At 51.2% G+C, this 15,151-nt stretch overlaps 1 protein-coding gene across 1 annotated transcript; it reads left to right on the forward strand.

The window, feature by feature from the left end:
* The first annotated feature begins 1,895 nt into the window (after positions 1-1,895).
* On the forward strand, positions 1,896-6,480 carry LOC310887966 (keratin, type II cytoskeletal 6C-like). The gene is made up of 9 exons (XM_083814255.1): positions 1,896-2,458; positions 3,332-3,546; positions 3,740-3,800; positions 3,958-4,053; positions 4,218-4,382; positions 4,501-4,626; positions 4,853-5,073; positions 5,374-5,408; positions 5,516-6,480. The coding sequence occupies exons 1-9, from the start codon at positions 1,949-1,951 to the stop codon at positions 5,785-5,787; spliced, it is 1,701 nt and encodes a 566-aa protein (XP_083670381.1). The 5' UTR covers positions 1,896-1,948; the 3' UTR covers positions 5,788-6,480.
* The last annotated feature ends 8,671 nt before the right edge of the window (positions 6,481-15,151 follow it).

The following is a 15,151-nucleotide window of genomic DNA, read 5'->3' on the forward strand; positions in this document are numbered from 1 at the left end:
ATCTGGAGGAAGGCCATGAGAAGATATGACCTGTTTTTTCCTGATGAAAAACTGAGCTACCTTACGTTTCTCTGGAACTGCACCCAATGGACAGGAGTAATGGATTGCAGCATGAGGTGGAGGGCTTAATTATCTGTCCTGGAATAATGACCAAGGAATGCATTCATTTCATTCAAGCTGCTTTTGAAAGAGGAGGTGTCTCCTCTCTGATTGCTGCCCTTGGCCAAGTGTTCCTTGGGTCCCTCAAGGGTAACGTTCTCCACGCTGCTATGCCCTCCTGCATGAAGAGGCTGCGGAGCCAAGCATCCTCCTTCTCGGTGGCATTCAGTGGCATTTATGGTTTGGATTCCTCTAGCTATTCTGTGAGCCAGTTTTCCTAGGGCTTTCAAGTGTCTGTGGCTGAAGGCTGATACCTACTGATATTTTCAAACAACATTTTGTTGTTGTACAAGTCCTATAGAAGATTCTGAAAACTCAAACACACAAGGTGTATATTCCAGCTTGGGAGGTTAAACATAGTATAATGTTGGACTGCTGAAATGTTTAGGGGGCTATAAAGTATATTTCCTTTGACATTTTTGATGATTTTTTGAGTTAAGCACTAGGAAAAGATATATACATATTTTTTTCTTAAGGTTTATACACATAACTAAAAAGTGTATTTGATTAATAAGACTCAGAAAGTATCTCCAAAATGTCTTTCAGGTGAATTTCCTATGTCATAGCTGGATAATTTGTAGCAGCAGCTGGTTTCTTAAAAATACAGTTTTCTAAAATGAATTTAGTCAGAGTCTCCTCTCCCCCAGAAAAGTTCCTCTGGTCTCATGTGTCCTTGCCATAGGTCTTAGAATACATTTCATATTTTCAGCAAAGAAAATATTGCACCTCTGGCTATTTAAGAAAGCATCAAAGCTTCTTCAAACTTTCACATGCCCCTTATTTAGAAATGATCAAATATGATGAACTCAACCTGATCCTTTATCTACCAACTTAAGTAAAAAATATTATTTTCACAAGTCATTGTTATCCTTGCCTGCATTTCTCTGCTTTATTTCTGTCTTCATTCATCATTACCACTTCTAGCGTTGAGTGTCCTTCCTCTCCTCTGCAGGTTCAGCAGACCCTGTGCCTGTCAGAAAAGCACAAGGAAGGAGCGTGGCCATCCATGTTCTCTACTTCATTGTGCACTGGTGCTCAGAGTCTGGTTCTCGGTTATCTCAGGCTCCGAGAGACACATTCTGCGGGAGTTTGCCCTTGAAGCAGGCACTCCCATCCCAACCGATGGTGAGCGTGCTCTTAGGAGAGGAACTAAGCCCCTCCTTTCTGGATAAAAAAGAAATGCTGACTGTTGTTAAATGTTAATGTGTGGTATTCTTGCTTTACACTGGGAAACTGCTTTTTGGAAAGCCATCAGCAATTTTCCATATAAGAAGGAGATTCAGGGTGTGCTTGGGGGGATTGTGAAAGTCTCATTCTAGCTGATTTTCACCAGAATGCTTGTTTGACACTGAGCTTCCATGCAGCAGATCCAGATCCAGATAATCTGAAAAATTGCTAAGAATGGATAGAAAGGTAGGAGGAGGGAAGAACATGACTACATCACTATAAAACATATTTTTCCAGATGCCGCAAAGATATGAGAGTCCACTTACTCATTGAGACCTGTTTCAATGCTCTTGCTCTTTTATTCTCTTCTGCATTGCAAAGCGTATTTCTGGGTGGAGTCAACAATTTGGCAAAAATCTGTTAACCGCACCAAGCTGATGAAGACAGTAAATTTGTTTCCTCTTCACGCCCATGTAGACCCAGCCCACCTCCAGAAACAGATAAAAGGGAATGCCTGAAGCTGTGGAGCCAGAGAAGACTGCACACACTTCTCTCCACATCCATCCCTCAGCAGCACAGCTCCGTTGGTCTCTCTCCTCGACTCCACTTGGAAGAAGCAGCCATGTCTCGGCAGTCAATCTGCAGAAGCTTTGGAGGCGGAAGCAGAAGGGGATACAGCTCTTGCTCTGCCATCGGTGGTGGCTTTGGAGGAAGTGGGGGCAGAAGCAGGATCAGCTATAGCTCGTTCTCCACATCCAGGGGAACTGGAGGCGCTGGACGGTGTGGAGGTTTTAGCAGCAGGAGCCTCCACAACATGGGTGGCAGCGGAAGGATTTCCATGGGTGGCTCTTATGGCGGTGGATACGGATGTAGAATTGTTGGCTTTGGAGGAGGCTATGGAGGAGGATTTGGCAGCATTGGAGGAGGTGTCATTGGTGGAGGAATAGGCAGCTTTGGTGGCCCTGTGAGAGGTGGTCCTGGGTTCCCCGGAGGCATCCAGCCGGTGCAGGTTGACACAACCCTCCTGCGGCCAGTCCATGTTGATATTGATCCTCAGATCCAGCAAGTGAAGTGCCAGGAGAAGGAGCAGATCAAGACTCTTAACAATCAGTTTGCTTCCTTCATTGACAAGGTGAGAGGCTGGAACTACGTCTGCTTGGGATTGGGGTCTCTGAGGAACTTTTCTGTGCTGCAGAGGAGGGACCTGCTCAGTGTTGGCAGGTCTGGAAGGCTGGCAGTGTTCTCACTGAGTCCTGCTAAGGAAATGTGAAAATTTTACATCTGCAGTGAGGCCAAAGGACTTTCTCTAGGGTTGCTTGACCCAAATTCTTTCTTACCTTTTGTCTCTAGCCTTTTCTGGGGAGTCAGGCCAAAGGGATCATGGCATACCTGGTTATCCTAAGTGGTTTTTAAGCCTGTCCTTTTTCAAAGGTAGTTTCTTCTCAAGAAACTTAGAGAGTAGGAATGAAATTTCAGTTAATTCCTGGCAGTTCCTTATTTTGGTTCACACACTGATCAATGTCCTTTAGATTGTCTGTACCGGGAGAATATTGCTTGTCACTGTGCTTCATAGTCTGTTTTAATATAGGGCATATGTATTGAATGCTTTTTGTGCCTTCTATGATGAATGTTCTCCAATACAGAGATACGTGGGATTTCATTCATTATAATGCAGACAAGAAAGGATCTAATGCTTCTGCAAATTAATATGTCAAAATTTGCAATTGGAGCTGTTAGTATGGAATCTAAACATTCTTATAGACATTCAAAAAACAATAAATATAGGAGCTGAAAAGAGAATAAATTCAAGAATAATAGAAAGAGAAGTGGAGGAAAAAGGGAGGAAATTTCCTCCTGGAAAAATGGTTTTCAACCAGCCATTTTTTCAGCCAGCCATTTCGTCATTTGAGAAATGATTCTGTTGACCTCCCAAAGAAGCGGGAGGTTTGAGGAGTGTGCTGCCTCCCAGGATGCGTAACTTACACAAGCTTCCGTGGGCTTTCAGGTGCGCTTCCTGGAGCAACAGAACAAGGTGCTCTCCACCAAGTGGGAGCTCCTGCAGCAGCAAGGGCCCTCAGGGCCGAGGAAGAACCTGGATGTCCTCTTTGAGAATTACATCCAGAACCTGAGGAGGAGGCTCGAGTCTCTAGTGGGACAGAGGGGAGAGCTGGAGTCGGAACTGCAGAACATGCGGCAATACGTCGAGGAGTACAAAACCAAGTAAGTGCCGAGACAGAGCGAGGAGGAAGGAAGCAGCAAGGCAGGAGAGCAGGGCCAGCCTGCGGGTGCCTGCAGTGTCTTCCCTCTGCTTGGGAGCCCTCCAGAAGGGGATCGGAGGGTTCTACGCAAGGAAGGGGGGGTTCTGCTGGTTGAGCATTGCAGGAGCCTCAGCTTGCCTTGTCTCCTTCCACAGGTATGAAGAAGAAATCAACAGGCGCACAGCTGCTGAGAACGAGTTTGTGGTGCTGAAGAAGGTGAGTGCCAGAGGCAGGAGAAGGGCGGTGAGCTGGAGGCAGGAGGCTGTCAGGAGGCAGCACTGGGACAGGCAGCTGCCAGTAGCAGGCCCTGGCTGCCAGCGGCCCCTGGGCAATGGGGAGAGGCTGGTGCCCATCTGCATGATCTCTCCTGCAGGATGTGGACTGTGCCTACATGACCAAAGTGGAGCTGGAAGCCAAGGTGGGAGCTCTGACCGACGAGATCAACTTCCTGAGGTGCATCTATGAGGAGGTAAGAGCCTGTCCGAGCTGCAGCGAGGTGTGGGGTGAGTCCAGGCACCGAGGGCAGGCGGGGTGCCCGTGGGGCCTGGGAGAATCGCTGGGGCTGCCGGAACGGCTGCTCTGCGCTGCCCTCCTCTCCTGCCACGCCGAGGCTGACTCCTGTGCTGGTTGCAGGAGCTGGCTCAGATGCAGACGATCAGCCGGGACTTGTCTGTGGTGGTGTCGATGGACAACAACCGCCACTTGGACCTGGACAGCATCATCGAGGAGGTCAGGCGCCAGTACGAGCAGATCGCTCAGAACAGCCGGGCTGAAGCTGAGGCTTGGTACCAGAGCCGGGTGAGTTGGCAAGAGCCAAGGCAGCTGGGGCAGTCTCTGCCCCTCCATGGAGCACGGGGGATGGCTCAGTGCTTGTGAGGTTGTCTCATTGATGGGTTGTTTGTCTCGGTGCTGTCAGTATGAAGAGCTGCAGAGCACTGCTGGCAGGCACGGGGACAGCCTGCGCAACACCAAGATCGAGATCCAGGAGCTGACCAGGAATGTCCAGAGGCTGCGGGCTGAAATTGAGAGCGTGAAGAAGCAGGTGGGTGTTGCTGAGCGTCTCCTTGGGTTCTGCCATCAGTCTGGGTTGTGGGTGAGCTGGCTGGTGTGCTCAGGGCTGCAGGAGGGAAGTGCAGCCACTGAAATGCAGCATCTGTGGAGGAGACTGCTTGCTCCTCCACAGTTTGTGCCCTCCAGTTTGCCTTTTGGGCTACTAGGGTGGAGGGTGTGCAGAAGGGGACTGAGGAAGTGCTCTTGTCCTTGCTCAGAACCAGCAGCTGCAGGCAGCTATTGCTGAGGCTGAGGAGCGGGGTGAGATGGCTCTGAAGGATGCCAGGAGGAAACTGGAGGAGCTGGAATGTGCCCTGAGCAAAGACAAGGAGGAGCTGGCTCGCCTGTTGAAGGAGTACCAGGAGCTGCTGAACATCAAGATTGCCCTGGATGTGGAGATTGCCATGTACAGGAAGCTGCTGGAGGGAGAGGAGAACAGGTGAGACATGCTGTTATCTCAGCCTGACCAAGGTACTGCCTCTCCTTGGGGCAGACTGAGGCTTCATCATCTCTCACAACCCATATAAACTTGGTTTCTGATTTACTCTCAGTTTTTCCCAAAGTTTTTTTGGCAAAAAAAAAAAAAAAAAGAAAGAAAAACACCACAGGGACAATATCCTACTCTTATTGACTGTCTTTAGAAGAAGCAGGAAATAAATGAGTTACCTGGGAAACTGCACTGAGCTAAAGTGCTCTGTGTCGTGTCAGATTGACATCTTGCATTCCTTTCCCTACACAGGCTGTGTGGAGACAATCCAGCCAATGTGAATGTCTGTAAGTACCCGCGCTTCCTCTTCTTTGCAGAATGGCTTTTATCCTGGGTTTTGTGAGGATTCCCAGGCTGTCACTTCATGCACAGTGACACTGTCCTTCTCTTGCAGCTGTGGTAGGCAGAACCAACATTGCTGGAGGCAGAGTTGGTGGCTTTGGTGCCGGCAGTGGCATGGGAGGAGGAGTATGTGTGGTTGGAGGAGGAAGCATCGTCGGAGGCAGCTGTGGAGTGGGAGGAGGGATGTACAGCGGTGGCTTCTCCTCTGGCAGTGGAAGAATGTGCAGCTCTGGAGGTGGCAGCTTCGTTACTGGAGGTGGATCCTCCTCAGTACGGAGATGTGTCACAACCACAACGGTCAAATCTTCAGGTGTAAAATACTGAGTCCTGACCTCAGTCCCTCAAAGGAAAGAAGCATCTCCCAACCTCAGCCAGCGGCACAGCCCCTTGTATCCAGAACCGGTATCCAGCAAAGAAATGAACTGTTTCCCTCATAACTTCCTTAAACCATTCTGCCTCCTCCCCAGAGGGAGATTTGCAGCAAAACACCACCCTGTTGGCACTGCCTGCCTCCTCTCTGTGCTCCACCACTCTGCAGGGATGAAACATTTACAGCCCCATTAGGAAATATTTTCCTTGCGGATATCTGTCACCGGAGAGTTCATCCAAGGGCCCTACCTCCCTTGCTGTGCTCTGCTGGCTGAGCAGGAGTGTGTATGAATCTGCTCTTTCCTTTCACTTCTCAAGGTCTCTTTTTCAATGGCCTTGTTCTCCTTGTGCCTTCTGTGTCCTGCATGTTGCCCACATGCTTGTTTCAGCTGTATCGGGAATTCATGTAAGCAGAAGAAACGTGGTAATGTCTCATAGTCAGATTTAGGAGTGAGAAGCAGCTCCCTGGAGCATTTGGCAGCTTTAATATTTTATAGATTCTTTTCCCTCTTCTCCTTCACAGCTGACGTATGCAAGGCCTTATTGCAAATCTTCTGTTACGTGAATTTGAATGCGTTGTTGCTTTCTACCAATACCCCATTTCCCTGAGTTCTTTCATTACCAATAAACTGCAGACAGGTGAAAAGATGTCTTTGTGTTGTGTTATCATTAAGCATTCCCGAGGGGGGGGTCCCGAGGGGCAAGAGATGTTGTTCTTTGCTATAGGAATAGCAATGCAACAGCACAGTGTGGGGTCTGTCCTACAGAGCAAATGCGGAGCACACTGTCCAGCACGACATCAGGGGGACTTGCAGGAGGTGGCCTGTCCCCAGGAGCTGGGGAACCCCATGGCCTCTGTCTCTCAGAACCCCTGGGCCCCCAGGCCATGAAGTTCCCAGCCAAAGTCAGAGGGAGGAAGCTGGACCTTCTCCTCACAGAGAGCCATGCGGCAGCATCCTGCTCTTCCCCAGCAGACTGTGTCTCCGCAGGGCAGGAGAGCCATGGGTGTAACACGAGGAGTGCACACGTGGATTGAGCACGGCCTTTGGGATGTGGTAGTTGGGATGTGGTGGTTTGAACGTGGCAGTTGGATTGGGGTGGTTTGCACATGGCCGTTGCGATGTAGGCATTGGAGAGGGGACATTTGAACAGGGCCACTGGGATGCGGCAGTTGGACTTTGATAGTTTGAACACAGTCTTTGGGATGTGCCATTTTGAACATGGCCACTGGGACAAAAGAGGGCCAACTAAAAGAGGGTAGATTTAGATGAGATATAAGGAAGAAATTCATCACTCAGGGGGTGCTGAGGCACTGGAACAGGTTGCCCAGAGGAGCTGTGGATGCCCCATCCCTGGAGGTGTTCAAGCCCAGGTTGGATGGGGCTTGGAGCAACCTGGTCTGGTGGGAGGTGTCCCTGCCCATGTCAGGGGGTTGGGATTAGATGATCTTTAATGTCCCTTCCAACCCAAACCATTCCATGATGCCATGATCCTTTGGTGGTTGCCTGGAACTCCCACCGCACACACTGGAGGCCTCAATGGGGGAGGACACAAGAAGCAGACCAGCAGCGGGTGGCCAACGCCCCAGTGAAGGCTGGCTGTCCTCCACCCCCAGGACAGGTCGGATCCCCTGGGGAAGCAGCACCATCTGCCTGACGAGCAGGGCTCTGACACGGCCACCAACACCTCCTACGTGAGTGGTGGGAATGCCCAAGGGTGGTGTGCGGACACGAATTACTCATGAAGAAAAGCAATGTGAAAGGATGAGACACAGCCCCAAACCTGCTATTATAGCTCCAGATTGCCCAGCTGGGTTAGTCATTAGCCCTCCGTAAATTGCATCCCATTGCACCTGAATTAATTTGATTAATGCTTGGCTGTATTCTTCTCTGGCATTGGGAGGAGCGAGCGCTGGACCAGTCGGTGAATCAGCCTTGACTGTGCTGCTGTGTGTGCGTTGTCCTGCTGCAGGATGGTGTCTGGCAGACAAAAGTACAGAAGTGGAGCGGAGCTTTAATCTGGAGTCCTTGCCATCCAAATAAGAAAAGGAAATGAGGAAGAAAGAATAGCTCTCATCTGAACTCTTGTTTGTATAACCAGTGACATTTCTGATTCTGAAAATTTGTAGGCTGGGGTGGGAAAGATCAAGAAGACATCTCCTACTTCCCCGCCCTGGTGAAAAGCCCAAGGACAGGTACGGGCCAAGACGGCACAAAGCCCTTCAGTGTTCTTGGGGAATTCTGTCAGAGAGAGCGAAGGTCTCCAACGTGCTGAAACAGGGGAGCCCACGGCTCGGCTGTGCCCCAGACCTGCCGGCTCCACGCGCTGTGGCTCCAGCTGCAGGCTCGGTCCCGCGGGAAGCCGCAGGCTCCTGCGAGTTCCCTGAGTTCTTCCTGGAGAGGGGCCAGGCTCAAACGTGGAGGTGCCGGAGTTTATCATTCCCATCTGCTGGGCTTGTAAAAAAGGGAGTCGAGCTAATTGCTCAAGTGCATCCTGCTTGAAAGAAGGATGGTGACAGCCCGGTGACTGGGCTTCCCTGCATTTGCTCCGTGGGGCACTGTGATTGCTGCGGGCTCCAGTTTAAGAGCAGATCCGTATTTGCAGTGAAGGGGGTTGTTTGGTTTGAGAGAAGTGAACCCACTTGTGAAACAGCCTCAACCTCACCAAGCAATGGTTTTGCTTCAATTATTATCATATTTTTATTTTTTTTCTGCAGACAAGGTGTTGCCATTTTGGGAAAAGAGGATAAAAGTATCCAGAATTGTTTGGAGGAGGGTTATTTGTAAGGTTTTCTGCAAGAAGGACATGTGCTTCTGTGCCCCCAGGAACATCCTGTGGGCTCTGCCTAGGTGCTCACAAGAACCCACCTGCATTTTTGGGTCATTTTGCACTTGCAAAGACTGGTGTTTAATGTGAGATGGCAAATGCCCCACTCCTAGGGTTTCCTACTGAGTCTCCATCACCCAGTCCAGGTAACCTAGGGCTGGCAGACACAGGTTGCTGGCCCTCCCAGTATCCATCTGGCTCAGTCCAAGACCACTGGTGGTGGGTGCCTTGTGGCTCAGGGGACAACTGGATGTGGGTTGTGGGACCCTGAGCCCTCCTCCAATGCAGGGGTATCAGGGGTATCAGGGGTATCAGGTGTGTCAGGACCTGCTGAGTGTGAAGACAGCCCCGGACGTTGGGACGGCCGTATGCAGGGGAAGGGAACCAGCATGGGTCAGTGTCTGTTGTGTTACCCAGCCCAGGGTGTGAGTTCCTTGCATTGGGACTTGGAAAGAAATACAATAGATGCCATGTTTTATGAGTTAATTGAGGAATGAATTCGAGTGACATTATATTGGCTGTAATTAGAGCTGTAATGAGATTTTAATTGTCGCTAATCGTGTTTATGATGGGAGGGCCTCAGGAGCTACCAGGGCTGCTTCCCTTGGGTTGGTCACTGAACAAATACGGGGAAGACTCACGCACTTTGCATTGGATGGGACAGCGAACAGCTGGTGAGCAGGCAGCATTTGCTTTTATGAGGGACTCTGTGAGAAGGATGGGATCATTGTCTCCTGGGGTAATCTGCCTCCTCATCCTTTATGTTGTATTTACGTGGCTCATGTCTCCTGAGCAGCAGGAGTCTCTCAGAGTCCTGGAGGATGAGATGTTCAGGGCAGAGCTGAAGCACAGGGAGGTTATATGTGGCTGAAGCAGAAGCCAGCATCCTTCGGTCCCTTATCTCCTCTTGGAACAGGAATGGCAGCACCCCCAGCTCACTTGCCTTCAACTCTACTTGTCCAAGTTTGAAAGTAGCTCAAATAGTCAGCAGAAAACCTCAGCTGACCTCTGTACGTGCTCCATCATCCATCAAGTATCTGGCCTTGGGAGAAGACAGGAGGGAATTTTGATTTACTGAACTTCTGGCAACCGCATCACCTGTGCCTGGTGCTGCCAGCAACCCTTCCTCCTCTTCTTCCTTATACCCACTGGCTTGGATTCTGGTGCTTCTGTGCCCTTTGCCTTGCTCCTACGCTCACCCGCTCCACCCTGGGGGATGTCTGATGTTCCATTAGGTTTACGCTCATGACCCCACAACCCACATTTTCTGACCATCTCTATTGCTACTTGAGCACCCAGGCATGCCGCGGCACAACGATGGCCGCTGTTAACCACGGGCTGAAGCCAACCCACGCCTCCCGTGGCACGGCGTGCTGATGAAGACAGCGGGGACACGGTCACCAGGTGCCAGCAGAGGGCTCGCAGCCTGCTCAGGGACACGGCCCTGTGCTTGCACACCCGAGCTCGCTCTCGTCCTCCGGGTTGATGACAAATTGACTGCCCTGCAAATTATGGGCCAGGCTGAGATGCAAACTTCAGGTCATTTAGAAAAACACTACCTAAAGGGAGCACTGGCTGCATGGTGCTTTGCTCCCGGCTGACAGATGGATGAAAGGACAAGTGAGGCATTGCATCGCCAATAAATAACCATGTTTGTGACAGGTCTGTCTGAGCTGCTGGTCCTCGGCCTTGCCTCATCTTTAGAGGGCTTGACGTGTGTCTAGATTCAGCTGAAGCTGGAGCTGGTCTTTGTTCCAGGCACAGACCTCGTGCTGGTCCTGGGGGTCCCCAGAACAGCCCGCCTCCCTCCTCCCCCAGAAAGCACTCTCTGAAGTCCCTCCAGTAAGGCATTTGTGTTGTCTGCGCCTCCGCAGGTGCTGGAAACCTGCTGGAGCAGAAGCTGGGCTGGCAGCCAAGGAGCCAAGCCCGTCAGCTGGCCTGGATCGCTCCCTTCTTGCCTCTCCAGTCAAGTCCAGTTCCTTGCAGACACAGAAAAGGGAACGAAAGGGCCCCCGTGGCAGGTATTTCTCCCGTGATGGGGGGACGGCAGTGTTAGAGGTTCTCAGCCGGGAGGGTGCTTTGGTTGTATGGCAAATTTCTGGTGAAAACGTTGTTTGTTGGGAAAAGAGAGGCCAGATCCCCTCCGCCACCTCTGCTGCTGTGCACAAAGTCACCGTGGTCCAACGTTTCCTGGCACCCCGCAGCCTCAGTGTCAAACCCAGGGCTCAGAAGGTGCCGATGCTGGGGAAGGAGCAAATCGAGACCTCAGCAAAACCCTTGCCTCTTGTTGGCAAGGTGGGAGCCGTGACTTTTCCCTTGTGAAGACTCGTGGTGGGCTGTGGCAGCCTGCAGCAGGTCGCCAGGTCCTTTTTCTGGGCATGGGGGGTATTTCGTGGTGGGGCTGTGATGGGTGGTGTCACCAGGCTAGCAGAGCATCAGCAGTAAGTGCAGCGGGGTGCTTCAGGCCTGGGGCATCCTGTGGCCATGCTGAGGACTCAGTGAATTGCACTGAGCTGTGCAATTCATAGCTCTGAGAGGATTTCAAAGCAGAGACTGTGGCAGGCGCCACTAGAGGGCTCAGAAAAGACATTAAGTGCATTGTAGAAAACATACGTACACACACATCTCAGTTACTCCTTACTGCCCAGAGTTAGCTGCCCATCTCCCTGCAATGTGCAGCAGGAGAAAGCCAAAATGGCTGGGGCTTGGGAGGTGAGCCGTTCAGTGACAACGTGTGAACGGAGAAGAAAGCAGGAGAGGATGCTTCCTGGGAAGCTCCTCTTGATAAAGGACAGCTCTGAGCAGCAGCTCAGCATGGCAAGATTAGACAAAATAGGGACAAAGCAGACAAAATGCCTTTAGAGCTGGGCATCACAAGGTGCTTACACTACGTGACCTTTTGATGGAGCCTTCCCTTGCTGGGCTTAGGTCTAGTCTAAGAAGAACCAAAATTCTGGTGCTTGGTGTTGGTTTGCCTGTTCTCCACCTGTGTTGTTGTCCTGTGGGTGCTGTTATTGCTCCCGCAGAGCTAATGACAGCAATTGAGGTTCCAATAACTCAAAAGAGTGATTTACTCAATTGATCAAAGTCTGACCTTGATTAGACTAATTATCAGCTCTAACCACTCGGGAGGCCAGCCCAGGTGGGACGTAGGCATGATGGTGTGGGTGTGGTGACCTTCCCAGCTGTAATGACACTCTGCACAACGAAGGCAACACTGGGACCCACTTCTTTTACCGGCTGCTAATCACATTGTTTACTGGATTCTGAACATCTGCCAGAATTATTTCCAGCTGTTTCAACTTCCTACTGGGGTGGGAAGGATGTTATTAAAATTGCTCCCATCACAAGCAGTGCCTTTGGGTGCTTGCTGTGACTCTTTCAGCATGTTCTCTCCCTCTGCTCTCTGACCAGGAGAACTGTTGATCCCCCGCCCAGCTGGGCAGGACAGGTCCACTGAGCAGATTTCCAGCATTTTCTGGGTTTCCTTGGATTTTATGAGAGTCCTGCCAGGCATGGCATGGGGTCATGGCTCAGACTGGGCTCACTTTGGCTGCTCACCCTGGGGAGCTGCTGGAAGCCAGCCCCAAGACTGGGGGGCTGTGACTTCTGGGGGGCTGCTCCTGTGTGTGCTGAGTGCTGGTGTTAGCTCTAGTAGCTCTCTGTCCTTATTCCTACTGTGGATTCAGACTATGAAGCTGCCCTTATTTTTTCCTTTATTTGTGCCATGGATGCCTTTTACATTGGTATTTTCCTACTGAGGAGCAGCTGCACACAGGAAGAAGTCATGTTTTCTCATGGCACTTGGCACATTTAACCTAGAGTTCAACCCAAGTTTCCTCCTCATGCCCATTTTTCCTTTTATTTTTTTTTATTTTTTTTTATTCTGCAGCTCATCTCTATTTCTCCTGAAACCCTTTGGAGATTTCATCTCTGCAAGGCTCCAGCACAGCGCGCCCCAGCTCCAGGGCATCAGAGTGGCCCTGTGCTACCTCCTCATGAATGCAGCTGCATAAAATAAAGTAATGAAAGCAACAAACCTCTGCCTCATCCACTCACTGCAGTTAGTAACAGCAATAGAAAAAACTGCTTCATTCTTTTCACACATTGTGTTAAGTTGGTACTTTCACATTCCTTGTAGGGGAAGTAAGAGATTAAGAGATATTATAATTAAGATTAGTATTTTCTGAATAGATCATTTAATATTATAGGTGGTTAAAATTAAGTTATAGACTTGTTTACCTTCCTGTTACCCTGTAATAATTAGTCATTAGTCACTTGTTAACGGGTCTGCAAGGTGAAGCAATGCTGCATGTGTACCAGAAGAATACCTGCTGGTCCAGACCTGAGGCTAAAAGGGAGCCCTAGTGCTGCCCACCCTGTGCAAAGTTGCTCCTGCAGGTGAGAGGAGGTAGGGAAGTGACACGGAGAGGCTCCATCCCGCAGAGCTTTGGCTTTTTTGGAGCCGAGCACCCATTCTGAAGCCATGGGGAGGGATGATGCTCCTGGAGCCCTTGGCCTGGCTGACACTGTCCTCATGAGCCGAACGTTGGTTCCAGCCTCCTACAGGCTGGTGCCCTGGTGTCTTGGTCTCCACCCAATCCCATTTGCTGGCCTTTTTCAGCCTAAAAGGTAACTGCCCACGTGCCAGTGGAGATGCAGGGCTGTCCCCGAGCTGTCGTGGTCCCCAGGTTGCTTCTGTGCATTCGCACCATGGAGCAGCTCCCGGTGGGGAGGCCGACGGCAGGCACGGCACCTGGTTCCTGCCCATCTGCCCACTGAGTTTGCGCTGTTGGGCTCCATTGTCTCCCACCCTGGTTCTGCGCAACGGAACCGGTGTGTTTCCACAAAGCACTTCTGTTTACTGAGGCAAATGAGTGTTTTCCCCAGAAAAACCATTCCTGGCCTGCAGGAACCGGTGCCAGCCTCCGTCAGTCTCAGAGCCCTTCCACCTTAGGGGGCACCCAGACCTCTCCAACTTTCCTCTCCAGGAAGCTTCGCGACCTTGGTGTGCTGGGCTGGCAATTTGCCTGGCTCTGCACTTGCCCTGATGTGGGGCCCTTTTGCTTCTCCTCCTCCTCCTCTTCCTCCCTTCCAGTCTCTTTGTGGCTGTCATTGGTGCTGACAATGGAAGGTGGGGGAAAACAAAAGTCTGTGGGATGAGAGGCATTTTTATAGGTGTGCCTATGCGACCCCAGTCCCATTTCCTGGGTGTCTGAGGGCCCTACTTACACAGGTATTTAGGCAATCAGTGATCAAGATCTGCAATTTCAGTCCTGTGTATGAACGTCTATCTCTTCCACCTGCACCGCTATTAAATTTAAGTACTGTATTTTTAATGGACTACTGTACCACACTGCTGTGTGTCCAGTGGCTGCCAACTTCCTTGCAGTGCTCATTGGACATGGCTTGTAAAGGGCATTGGTTTGTGTCCCTAGGTGACCAGAAGATTTTGCACGGTTTTCTTCCCTGCCCTATTTTAGCCATTTAAGCTTTCTATTTTGAGTGGATTAGACGGTCCTGTGCAAGTGTAGATCCATTCCCTTGAGCGCAAGAAGCAGCCTAGGCAGTAAATTAGATGCCTTTTGGATACCATTTTAATTTGCTTCAACCCCCCACCCAAAGAACCAGGGGGACTTGCGTGGCCCCTAAAGGACCCCACTCCCTGACAGACTCAATGTTGGCCACCCCCATGGGAAGGACGTGTTGGGCCTGTGGTCCTTGTGGTGCATGTGTGGTGGGACCTCTCCTGCTGTTTCTTTCTGGTCCATGTTTGCTGGGACCTCTTTTACTGTTTCTTTTTGGTCCACATGTGTCTTGCTGTTCCCTGTGAAGTGTCAGAGCTACTCGGAGGCGTCTGAGAGCGATGCCAACTGGCTGCGGGGCAGCAGGAGGCATCTCCTTCCTCCGCAGGATGCACGAGCATCCCTGAGCCCAGATGCGTCGCTGCTTCTGCAGCCAGCTCAGCAGGTCCAGGCGTGGCTGGGGCCACTGTGCCAAGGTTGATTCGTGCCAAGGCTGATTTGTGTTGAGGCTGAGCCATGCCGAGGCTGAGCTGTTTTGAGGCCGTGCAGTGCCAGCACCGTCCCAGCAGCAGCCCAGTTTATGTGGCACACGGGGAAGGATGGCTGCTACTCCTGTGGGGTTTGCAGGGTGCTGGTGCCTCGTAGAGCAGTGCAGAGCTTGTGTGTGCGCCAGCAGCCACGTGGTTTGCTTCATGCGGGGAGCTGGTGCATGAGTTTAGGGCACTGGTTTTTATGCAGCACTTCCTTGCGAGGTGCCTGTGGTGGTTTGGTGCAGCTGGCAGCAAATCTGGCATTGTGCTAATCCCCTCCTGAGCCTAACGATGCCCTGAGATCTCAGCCCACCCACTCGTAGGTACATCAGCTCTCCCTACAAGCCTCCCATTCAGGGGGTTCTGAGTCTCTTCCCAAGGGACCCAGGGTGAGGGCTGCAAAGCCCTGGCCACGTAACACATGCACCTGGGGAGCTC

Source organism: Anser anser (genome assembly GCF_964211835.1).
Source record: "Anser anser genome assembly, chromosome: 30".
NCBI lineage: Eukaryota > Metazoa > Chordata > Aves > Anseriformes > Anatidae > Anser > Anser anser.